Here is a 22,830-nt window from a genome sequence, read left to right on the forward strand (position 1 = left end):
TGCCTCCTTGAACCCTCAGATCTCATTTCCTTCTCTTTTATTCTACACTCCATGTGAGCATATGTCAGGCAGTGAAAAAAAAACCCTGCCTCGGCTCCGATGGCATCAGGGAGACACTTTTAAAATTGCCCATCAGCCAAATGCAAATTGCCTTCGATTAGTCCAGCATTGGTAGTAGCAGGCAGTAACTTGAGGTAATTTGAGAACGCCTAGCCTCACACAGATATCGACCCTCAAGTCTGATTTTAAAGATTTGTCTGGCACACACATGTGAATGCACACAGAACATACACATACGCATAAAATTTGCATATAAACAAACACTTTCACGCATTTTTTTTATTAATTAATGCAGCTACTACTTCCCTGTCTGTCTCACTACTCCCTCTTTCTGCCCTTCTCCCTGATATACCGACACACGGTCTCCAAAGCAGACAGACTCTTATTCATACACATGAGCACTGCCAGTACAGATTTGCTGACTAATTTAGAGACGTGTTGATGTGAATCTGGCCTACCGTTGTGAAGCACGTGATGCGTGAGCTCTGCAGGTCTGTGTTCTCCGGGACAAGCTCCAGGCTGCCACAGGGAAAAGTGCCGCATGTAGCATGACATTTCCAACCAGGTCATCAGCAACTACCTCCGGCCTTCCTCTGTCTTCCTCTCCTTTCTTTCTGCTGCTCTCTGACTTTTATACATTTCCCCAAAGTCTCTCCTGTTTCCTCTTCTTTTGCAGTTCTGTAGACCTTAGCCCCTGCTTTTGACCCTTCCCTGCTCTACTCTCTACCTCCATCATTCACATCTCTGTATCTCAGGCAGATTTATAAGTAGCCCTCCCCAGTGTGTGACAGATGACAGACATATTTTGCTGCCATTTGTGTTCTGGCCTCTGTGAAAGATGGAACACCCCCTGCACATTATTAAAATTGACATAGCAAGTTGTAGCGCGTGTGTGTGTGTGTGTGTGTGTGTGCTCAGTGCATGTCTTCTCTGTGCTCTCAGCCCACAAGCTGTTGAGATTTCACTCAGTTGCGGGAGTGTTCAACAATTTTTCCGATTTGTTGTTCTACATTCGTTCAGTGAGTTCTGCAGCCCGACCTCAGTGGGTGTAAATGTGTTTGAATCGCACCGTTAGGCAACAGCTTCTCTGGTGTGAGTGTGTGTGAGCGTGTGTGTGCGCATGCGTGTGTGTAAGTACAAGATGGTCTCTGACATCGTTCATGTTCAACCCATCTTTCATGCAGGGTGATCTTAGCCAGAGAACTCCATCAGTTCAGCCAGAGGGGTGAATAAGTAACGCTCTGCTAAAACCTCTCTTGGGGAACAGTGGGCACACACACACACACTTGTTCATACGCTCGCTCATACATACACACTCACAAGGAGTATACGTCCGCATCTGACTGCTATTCCACAGAGTACATTTGCACAATAGTCCTACACAGCAAGACAACCGCCACACATTTTTACACGCAGCAACACCTTTCAACACAATTACACACAAACATCTTGTCGACGCAGGAGTCTGAGAGAAACCCGTGGTGTCAAAGTTCACACATGGCAGGGTTTTTGGGGGGGAGGATTCTGCGACAGACGACATTCTGCTTATGAATTGAGGGTAAAACCAGGCCATCCTGAAGTCGGATATATTCCTACACGTGCGCGTGTAATTGCACGTATCGATTTCTTTAAAGAGAGTCCTCTGATGCTATCATGTACCAGCTGCGTAATTGAAGAAGTGTGTCATTGTTTTCCTTCGGGTGGTAATTTGGCTAATGTTCGTCGGAGATCCAAAATGGCTGCCACGGTTAATTACACGGATAGAGGGTGTATTTTAGAGATTATGGCGGGGACTCGCTTTGTTCAGGTTGGAGGATTTTAAGACCGTTACTGTGTGCCTCATTTTTACCCTCCTGCCCAAATGTTGCACTCACACTTTCTATTCCCTCAGGAGATATAGTTAGAGAAACGCTTATGTAATATGTATCCTAATTTTCTGCTTTAAACTCAGTGAGTCTTCTGTTGCATTTTAAGCAATATTGTAAGAAAGCGAGCACTTACGGAGAGCAGAAATGAACTTCGGTCACAGTCCAAGTCAAGTCCAGGTAGTTGATGTATAGTACTTTAAAGTTCTCAAGTCATTTTAGTCATTTTAAGTGCCCACAGTGCACCTGTCTCCAGGGACACAAATGCTACCTATCAGCATCGCATCCCACACCAAACTCCTGTCAAGGTGCTTTCTGTTTTAGATGGAGCACCGGCTAAAAGTGATGCACTTTGCTTAAGTGTCCTGGAGTAAAGGCTCTTTTTTTTCTTTTCTTTTTTTTTTTGAGTTTTAGCACCACAATGATTAAACCATGAAGGAAGGCTATGGCCACGAACTGCTGAGGGAAAAAAGGTGGACTCTAATTTTAAAAGGATTTGGACAAGAAAGAACCAGAGTATCTGGGTCAGGGTGGAATCAGCACAACGCAGGGCTGAGATCCGTGGCGATTTAGAATCCGCTCTGAGTGTGAGAGACAGCGAGGGAGAGGCGGATTTTGGTCTTCTGAATGACTCACAAATTAGATAGTAAATGGGTATAGTGACACTTTTAGCCAGATGGCGGAGAATCACCATGTAAACTCGGTTAATTGCCACAGTCTTCTAATATTCTAGTAATGATAAACAACTCATCCTGTGTGTGTGTGTAGGAGAAAGTGATTGAAAGATGGTCACCTCTCAAATAGTCGCATAAACTCTAATGTTTTTGTATTTTCAGTGGCCTTTAAACTACATTTTTTTGATTGTTATTACTAATTAGTATTGAGCTGTGTGGTATTGACCATGTGGCGTAACTAATTAATCCATCAAGGACAGTTGACTAGAGCTGAGAGCAGCATGTATAGTGGACAGCATGCAGCTACTGAGAGGGGGAGGATGGACCCTTGCTGTTTGTCACACACACACACACACACACACACACAGTTGTCAGTTTGGTCCATTCAGCTGTCCCTAAAGGGAAATACTATCTTTATCTTTGCGCTCTTAGGCTCAGCATCAATTATTCTCTGGCAGATGTTGCCTCGTCAGGGAACTTCCACCGTTACCGAAGCCCAAGTCAGAGGTTTTCCCCTCCCTCCAGCGTTTTATGTGAAGTCATGTGATTTTCGGCGCACCTCGCTCCCCTCCGAACGTTATCTCAAGTTCTGACTGCTTGTGTGTGTCTTATTGTCTGTTTCCCGTCTCTCTCCTGTCGTCACTTCAAAAGGCTGCTAATGCTCACTTTAAAAGGCGGCAGTCCTGCATGTCAGAGAAGGCGACACAGAATGACAGCTATGCTTAGCCGTGTCTCCGGGGGACACATTTTTCACAGAGACGGTATGAATGGGAGAGGATTGAGTGCGAGGTGGAGAGAGGCGGCAGGTGTTGTCACAGAGCCAAATAAAGATGAAACAAAGTCAGAAACAGAGAATTTATTTAGAGAAGAAAGCCAACAGAGGGAGAAAGCACGATTATACTTACATCTCTTAAACTCTACCTCTCTTCTTTCCATAAACACACTTCCTCTTTGTCATTGTCAGTTCAACAATATTAAGATATTCAAAGTAAGAAGGACGCGGCCTCACCTTCACTGTCCACTGGTGGCCTCCAGAATCTGTGAATTGAGCTCGCTCAGGCAGGCATCTCATTTTCCCTTCGTATTTTCCCTTCTCTGCTCTTCTAATGTCCCTCTACTCTTCCTTCTTCTGCTTTCACTCGCAGCCTCAAGTATAGTATAATTGCATTTTCCAGGCCTGATTTCCATACTAAATATGCATCCCTCCATCTGCAGGAGAGCCAGCAGCCCAGCTCGACATCGTTCTGGTTATCACGGTGCAACAGGCCCTCACACCCTCAATGTACAACCAACAGTGTCATAATTACCCACAGTTAGGGTAGTTACCACGTCCTGCTCTGCTAACTTCCAAAAGGGATTAGCACTTTTTTTTTCCTCTTTGTTTTTCCTGAGTGATTTCTTGAAAAGGGAAAAGAGGGGGTGGGGGGCAGCTACTCCATTTGTGGAGCAATCTGTTCAGTACTTCTTCATCATTTGCTCGTTTATTTACAGTCTTTGTCCTCCAGTATGTTTAGCTCATTAGCTTTTATAGATATTGACCCACAACTTCTTTCACCATGCCTCCCCGCTGTGTCCACATGTGAGTCTGCAAGCAGCAGGACCTGGCTAATGAATGACAAATGGTGTACTTTAATGGTGGGTTGTACTTCCTACAGGCACCCTCCGGAGGTTGCGTTACACTTCACATGAAACTGCCACATTGTCTGAGGTTATTATTATGAGACTCTCATACATAAGGTCTGCTGTGGAAGATTTATCCTGTTAACAGTAGCAGCTGCTGCCCACATGGCCCCTTTTTCTTTTCCCTCACTGCTTTTCCTGGAAACTCATTTTCATAAAGTGTCACATCACATCATATCACCTAGGTTGATTTCGAGGTAATTGCTTAGTCAGTCAGTTGTCCTCAAAGGAGCTGTGTTGTGTTAGCTTCATCGGAGACTTGAGGCATCTGGCATCGCTTTTGAGTATCAGCCATTAAGTAAATTTTTACCTATGAAGCATGTGTGCTTGTGTCTGTAAGAAAATGCAGATACTGACTCAAAAGGATCCCTTCCGGGGGGAGCTGGTCAAACAGTATTTTCAGCGGTGGAAAAGAGCTCTCTGCGTTGTCATCCTGAAAGTTCTTTGCCTCAGCTGTCAAAATAGTGGCATTAGGATAGTTTTCATCCTAAGCCTCTATTAAAGAACTTATTAAGAGTTGGTCCCCGCCGGCCTGCAGGCTGCTGCAGGGCTCCTGCTCACTAAGCAAACCTGGAGTCTGTGATAACATGAACACACACACACACACACACACTTTCTCGCTTTTCATGCAATAGTTCCTCTCAACAAAGATTTGCTTTTTCAAGGGCGAAATCTCTTCAACAGCCCATTTGTTAAGATGTCTGAGCTGCAATCAACCCTGTCAGCAGTCATGCTTTACATTTTGTCAAAATCAAAAAGCACTTATGCATTATTTTAGTTTCTTATCAGTCATAAATATTCAGCAGCAGGTGTGTCAGCTCTCTTGTGGCAAGACGTGTTCACTTTTTATACATTTTTACAGTTTTTATATCAGTTGTTACATGTAACGTGGCTTTGATATTAACATAATATTGTCATTGATTCTGAAATGTATGAAGAAAAGAATATTAATTTCTAACACCAGTTATATAAAATTGACACTCATTACAGATTTACATATCAAGCAGGAAGGTCTGTTTTCACCTACTAATTTCTGAATGTATTAGAATACATTGTCAACTGCCACTCATACTGTATGGAGAGTATTTTTTACCAAACATCTGTACAATGTTTTCAGTAGCAGCATTTCTCTTTTATCTCTGTGTCACACAGATTGGACTGTAGAGACTGTCAGGAGCTGTTTTAAGATGCTTGTCAATCATTTTGTTTCAAAAAACTGTCATTTTTTAACTTAATTTTGCTGTGAAAACATATAACAATACAACAATACAACCATTTAGCTACAATTGCAAAAAAAACTCAATGAACAATGTCAGAACAACAGAAAAAGTCCTAAAAGAAGATAAGAGTATCATCAACCTTTCTCTTGACTATTTGATGATAAAAAAAAGTACAACTTGCGTAGATTGTCATGCTATCCCTTGTGAAATCAGTACTTTATGAACGTTTGCTCGTCCCATCCAGGATGATTAGTCACACTGATGAGTTTTCCTTAGATTATATGAAAAGAAGCTATCCTCCTTTACTGCTGTTTGATCCACTTAGTGTGAAGAAAGTTATGGGTATAATTGCTAAGATGAGAAATTCAGCAGCGGGAGATGATGAGATGTATTCATCCCGGTTAGGTGTGTCCTCCAGCTGCCGGCAGTAAAATGCTCATAACACCACATGAGACAGGTTTTATTGCAAAATAGACATCAAGCTTAAGAGACAAATAGAGCAAATGAATGCAAATCTGTCATCGGATGCCTTGTAGTTGCAAATAACCGGGCTGTCAGCTGAAAAAAATCGCCTATCCTTAAGTAAAGGGAAATTGTGTTTTGATATCTTTGTGTCGACTCCACGAATAATGCAGCCAACTCTAAAAAGCAAAAAGAAGATTTCAAGTTCCCTTTTCCTCAAAATCCAATGCCGTTACAATATTGACTGTGATTACATACACAAGAGTACACTGATTATGATCTACTGCTACTAATATGGATTTAAATACGCTCATTGCTTTTCCATCTTTTTCCTCAGATGAGCAGTAAGCGCTCCAGCAGTTTCCGACGGGCCATCGCCAATGGCCGCCGCACGCTGCAGAGGGAGATCCTGCTGGATGAGACGGGGCTGGGTCTGTACAAACGTTTTGTTCGTTATGTAGCCTACGAGATCCTGCCCTGCGAGACGGACCGACGCTGGTACTTCCATCAGAACCGGCTGTGTCCCCCGCCTGTCTTTATCGCCATCGTCACCATCGTGCAGGTGAGATATAGGGGGTGACGTTACCAGCATGTTCAGTAGATCATAGACAATTGTACTGGTGCAGCACACTGTCTCAGATAAAACATTGGTGGAATATTTTACTTGACGCTCACACAGTTTGTGCTACTAACCCAGAACACAGACTTTATACTGTTCTGTTGGCTCAGTTGTTCGCCTCAGACCCACTGAAAAGATTTTCTGCCTTTGATCACACGCTTTTACTGTGAGCTCGATATGAGCTGGTAACCCATTTGGGAGTGAGGGGCTTAGTGGGTACATTTAATGCCATTCCTCCAAGCTGAAACCCTCAGTCAGCCTGTATGCAGAGATTTTTTTTTTTTTTTTCTTTTCAGACACCGATTTTGGAACTAGGGAACCACATCAGTAAGCACACAGGCCACCACAGTGGCATTAATTGACCTATTGTGTTCATTTGGAAAAAAAATAAAACCTCTAACACAGAAGCCCTCACGGAGTTGAATGGTTAGGGATTAAGGAGTGAAAATAACCTACAGTTTCTTAACAAAACTTCGTAATTTCCCCCGAAATCATCATAATTCTGGGGAAAGAAAGCCAAGTGCTCTTATAATACCTCCAAATGGCACTGAATGGTCTGTAATGACAATGAGGATGTGATAATAACAGTTCACATTCATTTTAATTCACAGAGACAATGACTCATTATTCTATGAAAAGAAATTAATGGAATTGAACCAGATGTGCCTTTTTTTTTTCTGCGGGCACTAATTGTCTCCATGAGTTTAATAAGCATCGGCTGAGGAATACAGAAAAAGAAGGTAACGTCATAAATCACAATAGGTTTTGTTTTGCAAGGCAATTTCCACCTTTTGTACCAAACCAGCCTTAGCAGCCTGCAGAGAGAGCATGTAACGGGTACGTCAGCAAGAACTGACAGTTTGATGTCGTTTCTGTGTCTCCGTTGCAGATTATCGTGTTCATGTGCTACGGCATCATGCTAAACAAGTGGGTGCTGCAGACCTATCAGCCTGACTTCATGAAGAGCCCCTTGGTCTACCATCCCGGCCACCGTGCACAAGTGTGGCGCTTCTTCAGCTACATGTTCATGCACGTCGGGTACGTTCATGACCCTCCAATTAACCACATGTTGATTTCTGCACAGCGGGTTCAGTTAAAATCGGGTCGGTCGTTGCAGATGATGTACAGCAGTAAGAGGAAAAAACAATCTTGTGCTGCCATGTGAGTCTTGTTCTCTTTCTGTGCTTTCTCTCCTTAGTTTGGAGCAGCTGGGGTTCAACGCTTTACTGCAGCTGATGATTGGCGTTCCCTTGGAGATGGTCCATGGCATCTTACGAATAAGTCTCCTTTACATGGCAGGAGTGCTGGCCGGTGAGTGTCTTGTTAAAATAAGTGTGTTATCATCATATGATCCAATGGTTCCCATAGTGAGTGCAGAGGTTTGTTAATTTACAATTTGTACTTTTTATAACATTTCACCACACAAAAAAAACTAAGCAATATTGACACTAATTACACATGAACTTTTCTACAGCAAAGATAAGATATACTTTATTTACTTCATGGATATACTTCATTAAGATTGGTGACATGACAGCTCTACTTTTGAACAAAATACTTAGAATACTTCACTTTTAAATTCAATACTTATCTGCAAGTCTGAACAGCAACATAACCTAAAACTGCTGACTTATTTTATTTCTAAGTGATCGTGATTAGGCCTATATTATTCATTATATTAACATTATTATTATTATTATTGTAGTAGTAGTAGTGGTAGTAGCATAGGAGTAGTAGTGGGAGTATATTAGTTCATGTGTCACATATTTTACATCAGTTTTTTTTTGTTAGTTTGTTAAAATAACTCCTTATAACACATATCCATGGTGTAATTTTTAACTAAAATGTTTGCATGTGTATGTGTGCTGCGTGGGTGGTCTTGGGAAGGAGGTGCCATGAAAAAAGAAATCACTATGAAGTGGTGCTGTAGATTAGAAATGTTTGGGAACACACTGGTGTAAACTATAGAGTGATGAAACAGGTAATTTAAAGATTGTTAGAAAATGTTCAGTCAGGTTTAGATAAATAGTGTGTGTGTGCGGTGTATCTGTACTGACCTAGTTTTTTTTTGGTTTTGGTACTGTTTGTACAGTGAATTACTCAGAAAAAATGCTTTGATTTTTGTTTTGTTGGTTCCTTATTCATTTATCAAGTAAAAGGTCTTAAATTGCATTTCAGATCTGCTGTATAACAGCTGCTTTTAGCATTAAATGCCAGTCCAGTGGGCCTGAATCTGTTAGCATCTTGTTCTCATGCTGACATCCGTGAGCGGTCTGTTCGATAGTTTTGATAAACCTGACCTGACTGGTGGCCCGGGCGCCAAGCTGAATGCAGTGTAGAGTGACTCACGGTGCCCAGAGGTCAGGCTGCAGCACTCAAGTCTTTGTTGACAAGAAACCTCATTAACTTTCATCCTCCTCCAAGCCAGTTTGGAAATTGGAAATTTTTAAATCTGCGCTGATTGTGGGATGTGGTTTCTCACTGCAGTTTTGCTGTCAATGCGTATTTGCAGAAGTCATATCAGCGCTGCTGCATAAACCTCTATTCCCTTTCATCTTCACTGGGAACAATTTCTGTCTTGGATCTCGTAAATCTCTAGCAAACCATTATTTGATTACTGTCGAGAGCAATAGCCTAATTCATATTGAGTTATATTCATTCATTTTCACTAACCTGATATTTAGGCTTTTCTTTCTACGCAATTAAAACTGCAAATTCTTTTTCCTCCCTTTTCCTGTCCTCTCTTTGCGCATAGTAAAATAGAGTTAATGCTGCTCAAAACTCTCTCAGCTCTGTAAAAATAAGACCCTCACTCCTCTACACACACACACACCCTCACACACACTCCTAAAACTCATGAATTATTGTAGCTTTGATTTATTTTAGCAATGATGACAGAGAAAGAGCAAGTGAGCATGGGACTTAGAGGAGGAAAAGTGGGAGAGTAATGCTGGGTTTTTCTCCAGGGAATTAGCCTGAGTGCAGTTTGAGATGCTGTTTGGAGATTTAAGCTGCAGCCTGAATCGAAAAAGGAGGAGAAAGCGGTGAGGAGATCACGCACGGTGACATTTCTACCCTCAATACCCCCCCAGAGCCTGGAGTCGAAGCACATTCATCTGAACTTCTGTGCTCATGTTAAACCGTAGCGATCAAAAATTTAATTTAACAAGTGGAATCTAAATCTTAGTATAATTATTTGGAATTTGACTTTTACTGCATTTAATTTTCAAGTCTGTTTATTCAGTATCACTGCGATTTTCTCAAACTGAAAAATGAGAAAAAAAGGAAGAAACCAGCTAAAAGTGAGGAGTTGTAATTGAAGCTGTCCTGGTACAAATGTTATGATCTGTTGGAAAGTAGTCCATTGGGTTGGGAGGTGCACTGGACCACTTTGAATGTGTAATTCTGTGTGTTTGGAATTGACGGCAAGAGGCCTCTCTCAGTGGCGAGCAGAAAGACGGCTCTACTTCTTCCAGGTGAGAAGCCAGATGAAGGTCACCAGCCAGATTTTGGGAACAGCAGGAGGTTTTCACAAGACACTCGACTCTTGTCAGTTGATGTAGTGAGGCAGTCTGATGGTGAGGATGGCAGTGTTGCTTTGTAGACATTTTTTACTGATTTATTGTAAGTCAACACAATGAACAGTTGTGGTTTGCAATCCTTCAAACTGGCTTTTATGGCGAGTTTTATAGAAGTCTTAAAATAAGAAATGAGTCGCTATTATTAGAACAAAGGTGAAACTATCATACAAGGTTTGACATTTTCAATTTTGAGAATTAGGGTGAGGAAGAAATAAAGGCTGTGTCTCTTGCCTGCTTTTGCATGGACAGACAGGATATGAGGCTCCTTCCTGCCTTTAACATTTAACCTTATTTGATGCTGAAGTTCATATAACCATGTTTTTAGCCATGCTAGGCTCTATGGATGGCAACGTTGGTGTAGACATTCATGGTGGAGGATGACGGCTGCTGACTTTGGTGATCATCTGACTTTTCCTCTAGTGCCACCATGAGGTTGTGGTTTTGAGTGAAATGTATCAACAACTATGGTGTGGATTGCCATGAAATTTGGTACACATGTTCATGTTTCCCGCAGGTTAAATTGTAAATTGTAATTGTTTTGTTGTCTCTTGACTTTTCATTTTACGACACAATCAGGTCAAAATTTCCATTTGTTAGATACTTTGGTTTATGACCAAATACCTGCAAAATTAAATGCATTTTCATCAACTTCAAATGTACTTTGTGTTTAGTTGCGATTAGCAGATGTTAGCATGCCAACACACTAAACTAAGATGGTAAACATTGGTAAACATTTTACCTGCTAAACATCAGCATGTTGACATCGTCATTTTGAGCATGTTAGGATGATGGTGTTAGCATTTAGCTCAAAGTACAGCCTCACTAAGCCACTAGTATCACTGTGAACTCTTGTTATTAAATCTTATCTATAGTTGTTTTAACTGATGCTACAATGTAAATATATTGTAGTTGTGGTTGTGTAACAGGTCATATTCATGTGTGGATTTTATAAACTTACATTTTTAAGTTTGGTTTACATTGGTTCGTCAGTTTATATAGCATACTAAACTGGGAACAAAAATGAAGATATCATGGATACTTTAGATTTCAATGATCTGCTTGATATGTGTGTGTGACTGTGTGTGTGTCCAGACTTTGGTTCTTGTTACTACTTAGTGTTTCACTGCCTCACACTTTGCATTTCAGTCAGTTTCCCCCCTGTCTTTGTAAACTCATGATTGGTTGTGGATGTTCAAAATTGCCCGGTGCTTTAGATCACTCAGTGAAATCCTTGATTTTCCCTCTCTTCCCTTTTTGTCGCTCATGGCTGTCTCATGTTTATTCATGCACTCTTATTCTAGCTCATGAGTTCAATCATGTCGTCTATTGCTATCAGCTCCTGCACGCATGTTGCTTGTTATTTTTGTAGGGCAGCAGAGCTTTCAGGTTTATAGCTGCACTCAGTGGATGCGTTTATGGAGCAACGTGCTGCAGGTATTGTGCCTTTATGTGTGTGCCTTAACACTCTGCAAGTAGTTCTGCACCGCAGGGCTTCCTTTCAAAGCCAAAAAGAAAGATTTTTTTTTTGGAAGAGTGTGAAAGTATAGACCTGTTCTCACATGCATGGAAAAAAACAACTCCGCAGGGAAAATGATTATATCGCAATTTTAAAAAAAAAGATGAGTTTCACAAAGGTTTTTTAATCTGAGTACGTCAAATGGTGTGATATAGACATCTCCAAACCTTGAAGGTCTGATTTTGACTACATCGCACTGCTGCTGTACTCTAGTGCACCCTCTGAAAATGAAGTATGACATTGTACATTTTGTCCTTGGATGTGTGCTGACTAAAAGAACAATTCTGTAATTATTTTCTGACAGAGCTGCTCAGACCCCGGTCCTTGTCCTTGCTTATTTTGCATCCACTCAGTAATATTTCATGGCTCTGCTGCACTTACAGTGGATGAAGAGCTCCACTTCAAATTCATGTTTGGAAATATGAACAGAAATTAAAATGTTGAGTCATGTTCAATATTCAGTCCAACTGCATATTCAAGAGAAGCAGTAGGAATTCCTTTTTTTCACCTCTTTCTCTTCTGGTTCTCCATCCTTGGGGCCAGAGCACCATATTTTACCTCGTAGCCCTTTATGAGCCCAGGGTTTCTGCCTCCTTTCAGACCTTACATTGAAGGCAATCCAAATCATCCAGCAGCCTTTCATAACAGTAAGTTTGAGTCTACTGTCCCCCTGTGTCCCACTCACCTCAGATATCAATGTGTCAGTGAGGATCTATAGCGTCAACATACCTTACTAGATTTTTTTTACTGGTCTTTGGTCCCTGCCAAGGTCGTTTCTGCAAGCTTCAGTGTGACAAAACAACGGCCTGGGGTAAAACTTTTGCTTTGAATCATCTGATCTTCAATGAAATATCAACATTTTCCAGTGAGAAAATCTGTTGCTGTAGAGGGAGAGAGAGCTCCTGGCATCACATTTGGTTGTTAAGAAAAAATTATGATCCAGCATGAAAGAAACATGTGTTTAGAGGGGGGGAAAAAAAGTTGTTAGTGTGTGCCACATGGCTTATGTTTGGCTTGTTGTGTGTCATCCCCCTAAAAACACTCATGCCATAAAATAATCTTCTTTAAAAAGATCTTAATTGGACATGTTTTGGTTTATTTATTTTTTTATTCTAATGGGGACAGAGACATACGCAGAGAATATTCACTGAGCAGAATAACACCACAAATCATAGCATTTCATTTGCAATACTCGTCCCCAGATGGGCTTTTATAAAAACAAATGTGTATATAGTGCAATAAAAAACACAATAAAAACGCAATAAAATACATATTCAAATATGCAAAAAAAATAGAAAATAATGATAGCAAAAGTACCATAAAATACAATAAAATACTAAGGAAAGATGCATCATCAACCAAGACTACACGCCTGGTTATTCTTCAGAAACGTGGATTTAAAATGATTCCAGTTGTGATTTGTTTTGAAGCTATCTGTCCAAAGGAGATTTATATAAACAGGCATTTTAAAAAACACCCCTGCCTCAGTACCTCCACTGAGATGCCCTTGAGCAAGGCCCTTAACCCCCAGTTGCTCCGGTGGCCAACAATAAGAGGACTGCGGTTGTATTTTGCAGCTTACAGTTGTTAATGTGAAAGTAACTGTGTGAATGTGAGCAGGGCGACCCTGAAAAAGCAAGCTGCACTCAGGGATATACTATAAGAAGCACCTGAGTAATTGAACCAGAAACCCTGAGAGGTTTCACTGTGTCACTGAGCATCTATAGAGCCTGAGTATCAGGATTTTCTCCTCCTAGTGTCCAGAAGCCTGTTAATAGAATATACTATTTACTGCTATAAACTGGCCAGGCAGTGTCAGAAAACTCTGTGCTCACACTGCTTATTGGCATCTGTAGCCAAGAGGAGGAAAAGACATGTGGCCTGATGTCGTTTGTGGCCTGTTGGGATATTGTAATGGAAATGTGATAAATGGCTGCATGTCAGTATAACCTCATTGTTGCAAGCTAGTTGATGTTGTCATTACTTAAAAGCTCCACACGAAGTTACATTTAATGTTTAATCCTTCAGCGGTTGATTAATGTTGTTCTGATATCAGGCAGGACCGCGGCAGTGTCGGATTTCCGCTGTGGCCACAAGAGTCACCGTGTTGTCGGCCCTAATTTAGCCTGATGATTGTTTCTGCATTCTCTCACGCTAATAAAAGCCTATTCAGTTCCCTGACTGGCTGGAGGTCTTCGGACTTATTTTTGCCTTTGTTGCACTACCATTTCTAAATTCCTATTATATGACTGAATGATGTTTTTAAAAGCATGCTGCACATATTTAGGCAAGGTAAATATGATTATATATGCTGCCAGTGAATAGAGCGCCTTGGTGCCTGGCCAAGAGCGACTTTGTCCATCGTCCATTTTGCTGATGTTTGATGTTTGGACGAGGCACACAAGCTGCGAGTTACTCTACTCTACACAAATCCTGAAAGCCTAAAAATACAGTTTTGGCATAGAGTCTGCAAGATTAAAATCAATAAAATCAATTGAGTTATAAAAACAAAAAGCTTTACTCCTTAGATGCAGGATTTTCAATTTGGTAAAGAGTCAAGTCTTGATTTTATTGGTTTAATTCACTTTTTCTTTTGTGTGACCATTTGTTGGTGTGATAAAGAACTACTGTAGGAATTTCTCTAGTATATTGTTTGATTGAAGATACCTTATGAGAGGAGAGTGAAAGGTCATTCTTAAACTTGGCAATCTTAACCACAGGTCTACTTAATAGCTTTTTCCAGAGCTTTCAACTGCACTTCACAGTCTTTCTCAGTGAAAGACTCTCTCCTCTCGAGTTGGAACGGAGTTAAAAGCTCTGCAAACGCTTTCAAGTCGATGCTGAGTGAAGATTTCTTTTGTCAAACAACATTATGAGTGGTTGGGAAGTTCCTAATGAAGCTTTATAATAAACTGTTTACAATACAGCTTTGTAAGGAGCTCAAAAACAGAACAATATCAATACAAGGACTGTGCATATTATGCTTTTTTTTACACACAGAGGTTACACATGTGATTGAAAGTTGATCCACAGTGGTGCTCAGTAAACTTAGTGACTGCAAGTAGACTGTGCATGGGAGTTTTGGGGGAATCGGGAGTTTTTTCTCACGGCAAAGTTGAATCAGATAAACTGCCGCTGCCACACCTGCACACCACATCAGCAGCATCAGCAACTGAATTCAGTTAACGAGGGGGAGGTGGAGATGAAAAGACAAGAGAGGGCAGATACAGTAGAGAGAAAGCATCAGGGAGCAGAGTGACTGACTCACTTCAAGCGCTGGTGTAGAGATATTTGACAACGCACTAATTGAATTGGCTGGAGGTGAATCCGGTAAGGTTTGTGGAAAGCAGGAGGCGTTTTCATGACTGTGGAATTGTCTTTGTGTCACCATTGCCTGCTGAATACAGATTATTTCCTGCCTGCTCTTATTTGAAGGCCCATTGGCAGTGTCTGTTATTGTCATATTGCAATATTGTCAGTATGCAGTGTCAGATTTTTGACTTTTTAGCCAATCTCAGCCACAGAACCTTATATGTGTTCAAACTCTGGTGGTGCATATAGCGTTGAAGCGTCTGGTCCTGTGTTTCTGATGTACTCCCCTGATGCTGGCCTGAACTGAGCACTGAGGAGGCAGGGTGACCTTGGTGTGATGCAGAGGCTGCCAACGTGATTATGATAATTCTCAACCCCCCTATGCCACCCCACAGTCAACACTTCCCAGGTGACACCAAGCTCACTTCCTCTACAACCACCCCCTGCAGCCTCGCTGATAACAACACCGAGGATGATGAATATTTCTACTGTAATGCAGCCTCATTGAAGGTATCCCCTTTGAGCGGAGCGACACCACTGTGTTTATGAGCGTCTGTTTGCATCTGCTGCATGAAGTCAATCCAGGACAGCAATATGTGTCTGCTGGAGTTCGAGAGGAGGCTGTTTCTCTGCTAAGTTTATATTCCATTTACTTTGGTGGTTAGTTTCAAGGTTCTCAAATGAAGAAGTGCATCATGCTAGCTGTAGCCATCTCTGCGGCTTTATAACCTTGAGCACAGGAAGTTAATCAGTGCCCTTTTGTATTGGGATGTTCAAAGAATATGAGTAATTTCCACCCAAGGCTAGCTATTGTGCTTGTTAGCTGAAAAGCAGTTGTGAGTGATAAGCACTTTGGTCGTGACAAGAATTTATTTTTTTGTATTACAGCTCCTCTCACGGACAAGAAGCACAGACAACTTAATGGGCGTATTTTGACAAACACTCACTAATTTCTAAGTTTTCTCTCTGCCTCTTCCATTAGAGGCATGCTCGCTTGCCCGCACACATACACAAGCTACAGATGTGATTATACTTTTCCACTGGCAGTTGGTGCTGTGCTGAGCGGTCTCCTTTCAGCAACTCTGAGGTTGTGACTTGTGGTGAATATTGATTTTTTCCCTGATGCCCTCTGGTCTCTGGGGTAGCATAAATATTATCATATTTTTCCCCATGTGGCAAATTTGGACAGGGCAGAAAAACAGTTCAGATAAACAAAATCAATCTCCAAGGAAGGGCAAGATGTGTTTACAGCGGCCATGTTGGCGCAATGTGAAATTGATGAATCGTATCCGTTCCTCCAGGCCAGAGCTTGGCATTGATGGTGCTGGTATAGTGTTGTTTTCGTGTTTCCTGTTTTTTTTTATATCTGTAGACAAGAGAGGTCCTTATTTATGTTGCGTTTCAACTTGGGATCTGTGTTTCTCTCATTGATGTTGTTCCTCTAATGATCGGCTTTGACTGCAGTTGCAGCAGCGCACGTGTGTAGTGTTTTGTCGCTTTGAGGATGCTGACAGTTTGGATGCTCCTCCACAGCTTGACACTGCAGAGAAGTTAAAGTTCTCAGACTCCGTATTTTCCACTCACATCATCCAAGGGTTTGCATCCCTCCCACTCACACTTCACCAGGGCACAAGGAGATGGATGAAGATGTTAGATGGGATGAGGACTGATTGCAAGTCATGCTGCTCCACTTGAAGGAAACCACGGGTGACAGAGATGGTATTTCCCTTATCTCTTTCTGTCTGAATGACACAGGTGTCCATCTCCTTCCCAGGTGGAAAATATCTTTAATAGAGCTCCCCCAGTCTGACAGCGCTATTATAGTTGAAATGAGGTTTTGGAATGGACACCACTCTATTAAATGACATTTGAAGCCATGAGCTTTTCAAATAGACTGTAAAGTGGACAAAAGACCATGTGACAGATGGTCTGCCTCCAGTTGAGTCACCCTGACATTTACCTATTTTTTTCTGCGGTCACCTCCAAACTGTGTCTGCTAACATAAGAAAACAAAAGTAAGTTGGCTTTCAAAATCAAATAATAATAATATCACCCCTTCATGATGCATAAAGCTAGTGCTAAAATGATTAGTCAATTAGTCTATTTCTACAAAATTATTGGGCAACTATTAGTCTAGTGCTATCTTCTCAAATGTGAAGATTGGCTGCTTTGCTCTCTTTTATATCAGTCATCTTTGGGTTTTAGAGTGTTGATCAGAAATTAGTAATAATTAGTAATTAGAGTTAAACTGATCAATTGGCTAGATGTATCGGCCGATATTAGTGTATTGCAGATATATATTGGTATTGGTGTATATTCAGCAGATGAGTAAGTGCAGTACAGAAATGCTTAAATATGTTTGAGGTCATTTAAATAGTGTTGCCATTAGATAGTTTGTACTTTTTTCAACTGCAAAATGTCTCATTGAGTTCATATTTTTGTCACAATTTTATATACTCTAAAAAACAAATCTACTCAAATCTTATCCAAAAAAAAATTGTTTATATTATGTTTATTGCAAAAGTGACTATTGACTATTGACTTCATTGGATTTTTAAAACTATGAACTATAAATATCAGCCTCAAAAATCCAGTCAGTCAGACTATAATGGGCCTTTTTCACTATTTTCTGATATTTTATTGACCAAATGATTCTTCAATGAATCCAAAAATGATTTGAAAGTAATTGTTATTAGCAGCCCTACATAGTGCAATGTGATTATGATGTTATGTGTACATTTTACAGATATCAAACTTCATAATCATATGGGGTATTTTCATCATGCATGTTGGGAGAAGTTATGATCTCCAACAGTCAAATGTTATTTGACTTAAAATAACACATAACTCCATTAGCATGTCTGAAACACAAATCACAAAGTTCATTATATTTACATCTGATATTTAGCAGGTTCTTAACACAGTGGGGAGTGACATTTATATTCAACTGATCTTAACTGGAAGGAGAATATGAATTGCAGCAAATGGAACAAACATGTCCATCAAGTTTATCTAATTTAACAAACTAAAGCCTTAGGGATCTTGTAATTGAGCCGCAAAACATTTAAAAAAACACACAAAGAAAAAAATAGCTCTGATTGCACCCTCAGTGTGTCCTCTGTGTCACTATTTCACATTGATGCAACCATTCTCCCACTCTTTCCATCAGTCTCCCTCCCTTCATATTTGTTCTTAGTAAATAAATCTGATCAGGCATTTCCCCAGTTTATTAGCCAACAGAGGCAGCCCTGTGACTACAGGGCTGCTGACTACAGCACATCTCTGTGCAGGGCCACAAGATTTAATGCATACAGGATAGATCTGTCTGAGGCAAGGGTGTACAAATAGAACAACCTGAACCTGAAAGGCAACGTTCCCACAGCATCCACTAGTAGAGGTTTCCCCTGCTGATACTGTCCTATGAGCTGTGGCAGAGAGCTGGTTTCATGCTTCTCTTCTATGATTTACAACTGTCAATTCCAAAATGTTAATCCTAAAGGACTGAAATCAACTGAGCTGCATAGAAATGTGGCTTACATAATCTCTCATGTCTCATATTTAAACATAAATGCACAGTGCTTGGTTGCCAGATTTCCTTGTACCCAGCACTTACTAAATCACATGAATAAATAAACACTCACTGTCCTTTAATTGTCCTCTCCAGAGTAATTTATTAGCTGACCAACCAAGAAATGTGACTCAATGCATATTAATGTTCCCAGACATCTTTAAGGTTTCCAGAAAACACTGTCCGAAGACATCTTTACAAATTCAGATATGTTAACAATGGGTCAGATGACTATATGTGATGTGAAAGAGGTCGCTCATAGGAACAAACCCACAGATGATTATTACTCGACTCTGCAGTTTTTCTCAGTTCTACTAAGTTTTTATGTTGAGTTTTTGTTTTATGACCAGCAACTAAACTGTTTGGTTCAGTCTGATCACTCTCACCTGCATTGTTTCCACAAGCAGCAGGCAGCTGTTTTCCAAAAATGCCTCCAAATTCTGTACACTATCTGCCAAATACCAAACAGCAGACACAATTAGAGTCTAGCTGATGATCATAGTGGAGACCAAAAACAGAGCTAAAAGGAGAGTGAATATTGGACTTACATTCATCAAATTGACACAAACACAACTCCAAATGAATGCTAATGTTGCTCTGTGTCTGCTGGATGTGTCAACAGGCAACTTTTTGCTAAAACATACACCATATCAACTTTATAACGTGGTAATATGTCAACGCTTGACAGCTTCTCTCCACTGCCCCAAGTGGCCAAAAAATCAGTAAATGCAGGTTTAACTTTCAGACACCTCAATAAGCTTTTGTATAGTTCACTTTTATACCAAGCAGTAAATACAGCATAACAAGACAAATTAGGAATATAAGAAACATGCCCCAGAGAATCCATACATACACATGAATACTTAGTTTAGCATAGGCTAACCCTCATGTATCCTGGTTTTAGCCAAGACATCTACATCTACACTTCGACATTGTTTAAACATCTATTCAGCATAATATGCTCATTAAGAAACTACATCAGCTCCATTCCTCCAGGGTCTGTGTACTCTTGATAGATAGACTGTAAATAGCCGCAGTAATCACAGTCAATAGCTACCCGCATATGCAAACTTTAGGAATCAGTGCAAATCATAAGGTTTGTAACTGTGCAGAGGCATTCGCCATATTTTTCCGAGGATTAGATTTTTTTTTTTTTTTTTAATTGCAGCATTTACTGTGCTCTGGCGCAGCTTCCACTGGAGCAGCTATAGAGAGCCGCTGCCTCAGGCAATGTCAGACTCTGGCCTCGGATCAGCTTGTCTGCACCTTATCCTGGAGAGACTGAAAAATCCAAAGTTGACCCATAGCTTAAGGGCAGCCTGGAGTAACAGTAATGATGTAGGAAGTTTGGTTTGACAGAGAGGCTCATTTCTCTGAGCTGCATTGGGGATTATACTGCGGTAGATAGAGTATAGCCCTGAGTGTGTAGTTAACCTATACTCCACACCAAGTACATCATTTTTAGTGTCTACACTGCAGTGCACTTGTGGATGTTGCAAGCTCACAAAAAGATTTGAGGATGTTGGTGATGACTTCAGGATGGCAACAATAAATAATCTGTGCATGAGATGGAATGTGTCAGCTCCGCACTGAAATAATCGCACACCTCACGTCTCAGCTCCTGCTGAGTGCGAGAATCCTAAATCTTAAATCCCCCTAAGCAGGAGAGCCCGCATGACAGGCCTGTTTAATATTCATACTGTATTTGGGAGCCTCTCACCAAAGCAGAGCGAGCAGGAGGAGAGAGCAGTTTGTATCCTCCCTATGGAGCCCGTCTCTTCCTCTGAGCCGGAGGTCTTGGGTTGTCTCTTCTTCCTCGCCCACAGATGGTGGTATCAGATCCCTGACAAGTGTCTCAAGTGTCGCAGAGGTGGTGTGGGCTGGTGTTAAATATCAGGGAATTTATCGTCAAGTGTAGGAATTTGTCCAACCACTTTTTTTAGCCACACTCCTCTGTCGGTCGGTCGGTCGGTCGGTCGGTCAGTCGGTCCACCACTTTGGTCTTGCCTGAGATATCTCAACAACTACTGGATGGATTGTCATGAAAAATTCTTTGGGGACATTGATGGTCCCCAAAGGATGAATCCTAATGACTTTAGTGACCCTCTTGACTTTTTATCTAGCTCCACTAGCAGGTTGACATTTGTGGTTTTGAGTGAAAAGACTTGACAACTATTGGATGGATCACCTTGAAATTTGCTACAGATGTTCTTTATCCCCTTGGGATAAGTTGTGTCAACTTTGGTGATCCGCTCTGTAACACCATCATCAGGTCAAACTGTCCAATAATTTGGTTTATGACCAGGCTTAGAGCTAATTAGCAAATGATAGCATGCTAACGCATAAAACTGGGATGGTGAACACACCTTAAACCTACTCAACATCAGCATGTTTGCATCGTGTGTTAGCATGTTCACGTTAGCGTTTAGCTCAAAGCTTTGCTGTGCCTCAGTACAGCCTCAAAAAGCTGTTAGCATTCCTGTAACATGACTTTTGATTTGAAAATGAAAAATATATGGAGGAAATACATTATTTGTTTCCACAATCAGCTGCAAACTAGAAGATATTGACAAAAAATCAATTTAAACTACAAGTTTAATGCAAACATGGTGTGAGATATGGTCTATTGCTCAAGTTCATGCTAAAACAGTAAAATAAACTCACAAAATTGTATCACTTAATTGAACTGAATTTTTAAGACCAGTAAAATACTGCATTTACCCCAAATCACAAAATTACCATAACTAAAATCCCCAGACGATATCTCTCATATTACTCTATCAATATTACATCAGTATACAGTATCTACAAGCTCCTCTGCGTTGAAGTAATAAATTAACCGCAAAAATGTTGTGAAGCTTCAGAAAAGACCAAAAGAGAAACTCAGATGTTGCTGCTGAAGTTGCTTCAATTCCATTTTTCCTTTACTTTGAAGAGATCAGAGACCACATACTGTATGCTACACTGTGTAATTGCAATTTTGCGGAACTGCTAAAAATGGGGCACTGTGAACCTCCTCACATCTTTAGCTGAAGCTCCAACCTTCATATGCCCCATAAATCCACATAAAATAGCCCATAGGTGTCGGAGCGACTAGAGATGAATGACTCAGGAACGCGCTCTGATTACCATCTGTCTTTCCATGATCATCACTGCTACCACGGGCTGACAAGGCGTTCTTTTAAGACAATGTTTACTCTGTGTGGTCCCACGACACACACACACACACATACAGAATATGAATGTTACAACATGCATTATAGATCTGAGATCACAACTCCAGCAAACCCAAACTGTGATTAAAAAGAGGCTGTTTTGTTTTATCAGCCCTCTCCGCTTCCCTTATCAGCTCATTTGCATAATTAACAGTGGCTGACGCTGTCTTCCCAAGCTATTGCCACTGTGATTTCTGTCCTACTTCATAGTGTCACAGCAACCTTTTTTACCGACTGCGGCGGCTGGTGCACTCAGGTTTATATCTTTATAAACTTCTTAACACTTTCAGTACAGCTGCTGGCTATGTTAAGTCTATTTCTAAGTCTGTTTGGTTGTTTGGTGCATTTTTGTTGTTAACACTTTAAAGGAATAGTTTCACATTTTGGGATGTACATGTACATTTATCCACTTTCTCGTCGAGAGCTAAATGAGAAGATTGATACCACCACTCTCCTCAAGAAAGGTATCAATCTTCTCATCTAACTCTCAACAGGAAACAAAAAAAGTGTATTTCCCGAAATGTCGAACTATTCCTTTAACACATCAACAGTAAATATATGATTTGGTGTCATTAAATCCAAATCAAAGAGGAAGAGCATAACTGAAGACACAATTTTTACATGACATTCAATATTAATACGTGATGAAATCAATGGAGGTGAAAGAAAAGATTCTTGCAGTGTTTTATTAACACAATGGATATGATTGATAGATGCTCATTTGATATTTATAATTTCTGATTTCTAACAGAAAACACAAAAGCAAATGGATGTCAAGAATCCAGAGGATGCATTTTAATATATTTTGTCCATTTTTATTTTAATCTGCTACCAGAGTATAGCTTCAGTAGCTACCTATACAAGCTTAATTAGTAAGTTGGTGGCCAAGCTTGTTAATATTATAGACCACAGTATAATTAAACCACAAGACGAGTCCCAAGTAGACTTAGCTTTTTCTCAACTAGAAAGTTTGACTAATAGTCTAAAAAGTCCAAGACTGTGGAAAAGTATTCTGGCCAACATTTGCTATCACTAACTTAAGGCAGGCTGAGCCCCTA

General features: G+C 40.7%; 1 protein-coding gene across 8 annotated transcripts in view; it reads left to right on the plus strand.

The window, feature by feature from the left end:
- rhbdl1 (rhomboid, veinlet-like 1 (Drosophila)) overlaps positions 1–22,830 on the plus strand; it is a 57,078-nt gene that overhangs the window by 27,736 nt on the left and 6,512 nt on the right. For all 8 annotated transcript variants that reach the window (XM_042398163.1, XM_042398164.1, XM_042398171.1 and 5 more), the window contains 3 exons: positions 6,299–6,523; positions 7,470–7,618; positions 7,779–7,891. In XM_042398163.1, the coding sequence (XP_042254097.1) occupies positions 6,299–6,523; positions 7,470–7,618; positions 7,779–7,891 (487 nt within the window). The remainder of the gene's footprint in view (positions 1–6,298; positions 6,524–7,469; positions 7,619–7,778; positions 7,892–22,830) is intronic.

This window comes from Thunnus maccoyii, chromosome 20 (assembly GCF_910596095.1).
Source record: "Thunnus maccoyii chromosome 20, fThuMac1.1, whole genome shotgun sequence".
Taxonomy (NCBI): domain Eukaryota; kingdom Metazoa; phylum Chordata; class Actinopteri; order Scombriformes; family Scombridae; genus Thunnus; species Thunnus maccoyii.